The 4512-nt window shown below is 54.1% G+C and overlaps 1 protein-coding gene across 1 annotated transcript in view; it reads right to left on the bottom strand.

Annotated features, from left to right (window-relative positions):
* Nucleotides 1-4512, bottom strand: part of MYBL2 (MYB proto-oncogene like 2) — a 55441-nt gene that overhangs the window by 15524 nt on the left and 35405 nt on the right. Inside the window, exons 7-8 of the mRNA XM_023511977.1 lie at nt 4180-4467; nt 1018-1431 (exon numbers count right to left, since the gene is read on the bottom strand). Coding sequence (XP_023367745.1) covers nt 1018-1431; nt 4180-4467 — 702 coding nt within the window. The remainder of the gene's footprint in view (nt 1-1017; nt 1432-4179; nt 4468-4512) is intronic.

Below are 4512 nucleotides of genomic sequence, written 5' to 3'. Positions count from 1 at the left end.
GTCACAGCTCACAGCAACCTCAAACTCTTAGGCTTAAGTGATTCTCTTGCCTCAGCCTCCCAAGTAGCTGGGACTACAGGCATCCACCACAACGCCTGGCTATTTTGTTGCTGTAGTTGTCATAGCTGTTTGGCAGGCCTGGGCTGGATTTGAGCTGGCCCTTCCCTGTCTCTATGCCTTTGTTCAAGTTGACTGAGGAGACCGGCTCAGGCCCTCTCCCAGAAGCCTGAGCACTTTCCCAACATCCCAGGAAAAGACCCTGGTATTCTTCCTGCTCTCCCTGTGGATGTGCTGTGGATACTACAGAGCCAGGGGATAGCGCCCACCATACTGGAGCTCTCAGCGCCTTTGCACCTGCTGTTACCACAGCATTTCTCACACTCCTCTCTGGTTAGCTCATTACAAGCCTGTCCCCAGCACTTGGCTGGCCTCTTCAAGGGCAAGGCTGCATCACGCTTACCTTTGCTCCCTCATAAATCTGCTATGAAATACATTCAACAAATGGGTTCTTTTGACAAATATGACAGATTCTCTTTCTCCTCTTCATTACCCAGCTGTCAGCTACTATTTCCTGCACTCACGCAGTTTCTCCTCCTCCTGGAGGTCTTCCTTCCTGGACCTCTCCCGACTAGACTCAGGCACAGTCCTGTAAGCCTCCTCCTTCACACCACTTGTCACATTGGGTGGGGTCTTTTTTTTTTTTTGGCCGGGGCTGGGTTTGAACCCACCACCTCTGGCATATGGGGCCAATGCCCTACTCCTTTGAGCCACACGCGCCGCCCTGGGTGGGGTCTTTTTAAATTTACTACCTGGTGTTGCTACCAGAGCGTGTGCTCCATCAAGACAGGGCCAGGTCTGGTTTTGCCCACCTTTGTGTTCCCCATGCTGAGCACAAGAACGGTTACAAACAGGTGCTCAGAGGGTACCAGCCAGTGGTGTGTGCCTGAGGGCACTGGCCAGGCACTGGGCGTCTGCAAACCAAACCTGACAAGCAGGTGAAGGGGGGTCCACACACACCTGCGAGGGGGAGAAGGGCAGTGTCTTGACAGGTGTGCTCTTGGGGGTGAGGCTGTTGCAGGAGTCCAGGAAGGATAGGCTGGCACTATTCTCTGTGACTGGGGACAGAGCCACGCGCCTCTTCTTCTGCCTCTTGCGCAGCGAGGGCGGTGTGCCCAGGCCCAAGCCTCCGACTTCAGTGCTAGGGGAGATAGGGATCAGCTCGCCACGGCTGCTGCGGCTCAGGTCTGAGATGGTGTGGCCGTCCAGGCGGTACTCAGTCACAGTGGACACCGGGGCGGCAGGCTGGCGGGTTGGCAGGGCCTGCTGCTGCTGTGATGCTTGAGGCTGAGCAGGGCTGGTGTTGACGCTGCCTTCCACAGATGGCTCCTCAGGGAGGTCAAATTTACTCAGGTCACACCAACCATCGGGGTCCTGCCCAGAGAGGGAGATTCCGAATAACTGCAATTATTCTGCTTTTAATGCAATGGGACTCAGTCACCAAAGGGAAACCCCAGTGTCAGATTCACCGCAGCAGTGTGACCCTGCCGTGGAGCACTGACCACTGAGACGATCCCGCATTTCCTCAGTGGATGGGGCTGGCCCATGATGTATGCCTCCGGGAGGCACTTCAACAACCCCACTAGGGTTTGCATCATTTTCCCCACTTTTTTTTTGTGCCCGCCACAATGCGCAGCTATTTTTGTTGCAGTCTGGTCAGGGCCGCGTTTGAACCCTCAGTATATGGGGCTGGCACCCTACTCACTGCGCCACAGCCCTCACCCCACTTTCCCCACATTCATGTTCAGAAACCTAGGGCTGTAATCTGTCCCAAGTCACCAGGCTTCCAAGAACAAACCTGAGAATATACCCAGGTCTCATTGCTATACCCAGTAAATTACAACTGAAGCAATAAGGCTCTTGGAACCAGGCACAGTGGCTCACATCTATAATCCTAGCACTCTGGGAGGTCGAGGTGGGAGAATTGCCTGAGCTCACAGGTTCAAGACCATCCTGAACAAGAGTGAGTCCTCGTCTCTAAAAATAACCAGGTGTTGTGGCAGGCGCCTAGAGTCCCAACTACTGGGGTCAGTAGGCTGAGACAGCATGAGAGTCGCTTGAGCCCCAGAGTTTGAAGTTGCTGTGAGCTATGACGCCATAGCACTCTACCATGGGCAACAAAGTGAGACTCTGTCTCAAACAAACAAATAAAAAAACAAAGCCTTCTGGAGACAGAACATTCTTCCTTTGTCCATGGAGGTAAGGCCCTAAGTAGACCTAGACATAAAGGGGTCAACTGGTCCCAGAGGGTTACAGCACCCTGGGAAGTTCATTTCTAAGGGTAGAAGCCAGTTCAGCACAGGGCTGACCTCAGACCCATACCCTAACTTCAAGGAGGCCCCAGAACGGACAGTGTAGGATGGACCGGAAGCATGTCCCATAGTGACTGCTTCAAATGAATGCCATTAAGTCCTCCAACAGGCACTCAAGGTCTTTGTGCAAAGAACTTGAGCTCTGGCTCGGCGCCTATAGCTCAACCAGCTAAGGCGCCAGCCACGTACACCTAAGGTGGTGGGTTCGAATCCCCAGCCCGGACCCGCCAAACAACAATGATGGCTGCAACCAAAAAACAGCCGGGCGTTGTGGCGGGCGCCTGTGGTCCCAGCTACTTGGGAGGCAGAGGCAGGAGACTCGCTTGAGCCCAGGAGTTGGAGGTTGCTGTGAGCTGTAATGCCACGGCACTCTACCCAGGGGGACAGCTTGAGGCTCTGTCTCAAAAAAAAAAAAAAAAAAAAAAAAAGAACCTGAGCTCTGAGCTGGACAGTTGACCCTGGCAGTCACCAGGTTATGTGACATTGGACAAGTTTCCTAACCTCTGAGCATGGGATGTCCTCACTGGTGATGAGCCCCCCACCCAAGGTTGTTAAAAGATGAAGAGCTCATTACAAATAGCGAGGAAGTGGCCCATCCTAGGCACTCAGATGCTATGTACTGTCATCACTAATCAAGCATTGGGCCTGCATATAGTGGGTACTCAATAAAAAGTGAGCTGTGCCTTTCAAGCTGTCTAATGAAAGAGAACAACCTGAGAGGGAAGGGTGGTAATGCTGTGACGTGCCCGTGCCAACTGTGCGAGGCAGAAGGGCCAATTCTCATGTCCACACTCCCCTTACGGCCCAGGGAAGCATCCTCAGAGCCATCTGCTGAAAATCCATGAGCACGCCAAGGCCAAATAACTCAGAAATTCCCCAGAGGTGGGGTTACCACAGACAGACCCTGCAGATAGGCCCAGACCCAGCTGCCAGGGCCACCAGGTGAGAGCCAGTCAGAGAAGGTATGACCAGGGGTGGCACCATCTGGCTCCCCAACAGCAGGCATGGAAGCACAGCCCAACAGTCGATCGAGACCACCAAGCTTACTTGCTATGCAACCTTTGGTAGTGACCTGACCTCTCTGAGCCTCAGTACATCTACAAAACAGAAAAAGGACACAACTCACAGGACACTGAGTGGACAGTACATTAAGCTCAGAGCCTAGTATAAGATGTTCAGGGGGAGGGGATGCCCACGTGGGAAGGTGAGTGCAGGTGCCTCTCATTGAGCTCCCCAGCCTACTGATCACCTCCTGAAACTCACTCCATGCCACAGGCCTGGCTGACACAACTAGGAACCAGGCTGTCACACCAAGAGGCGCAATCCCCAGCAGCCAGCTGTCTGCAAAGGGGTACAACCTATAGGCAGCACAGTCACCACAGCACAGCCTTGGGGGTGCTCTACCCTGAGAAACCAGAAGCTACTCAGCACTGCAGACCCAGTCCCATTACATCCTGGGCCTCTTTCCAAGGAGAACTATCCACATGTGGTGCCATGAGCACCATGCTGTCCCATGCTGTTCTCTGCCTGTCGTCCTTGAGGACTTAGCACAGTGACATCTCCTCTGGGCAGCCTTCCCACCTCATGCTGGACATGTGGCTCAAGTGCCACTGCACACCCTGCTGCATGCTGGGAGCTCCCCTGGGCAGGGACTACATGGTGACTACCTTGGTGTCCCCCAGGCACTGGCTCGGGGAGGGGGGGACGTCACAAGGATCAAGTCTATAATCAATAGTAGGACTGTGAAGTGAACAGGATGTGAGCACCCAAGAGAAGCATTCCCTGCTTGGGGGTGCTCTGACCAACATACCGACTCAATCAAGTCCAGGGCTTCAGAGAGGCTGGACCCCACGGCAGGGATGAGGAGGTTTGCCGCCTCCACCACCCACTTGTAGGGCAGGCTTGTTTCTGACGGGGAGCCCTCCTGGTCCTCACGCTTGGGGAAGTCCTCCAAGGGCTCTGGCGTTTGCGCCCTGTCCAGCTCTGCAGGGACAGTCTTCTGCTCCTTAGAAGTGGTGGCTGCTGCGGCCTCCTCCTCACTGCTTTCCTCCTCCTTTGTGACAGGGAGCAGTGAGGGCCAGTTGGTCATAATACTTCCCTATTGGACACAAGGGCACACTTTTGAATTTTTTTTTTTTTTTTT

Source organism: Otolemur garnettii, unplaced genomic scaffold (genome assembly GCF_000181295.1).
Source record: "Otolemur garnettii isolate 467f Iridium unplaced genomic scaffold, OtoGar3 scaffold00023, whole genome shotgun sequence".
In the NCBI taxonomy this organism is placed as follows: Eukaryota; Metazoa; Chordata; class Mammalia; order Primates; family Galagidae; genus Otolemur; species Otolemur garnettii.
This window is presented reverse-complemented; position numbering and strand designations above follow the sequence as displayed.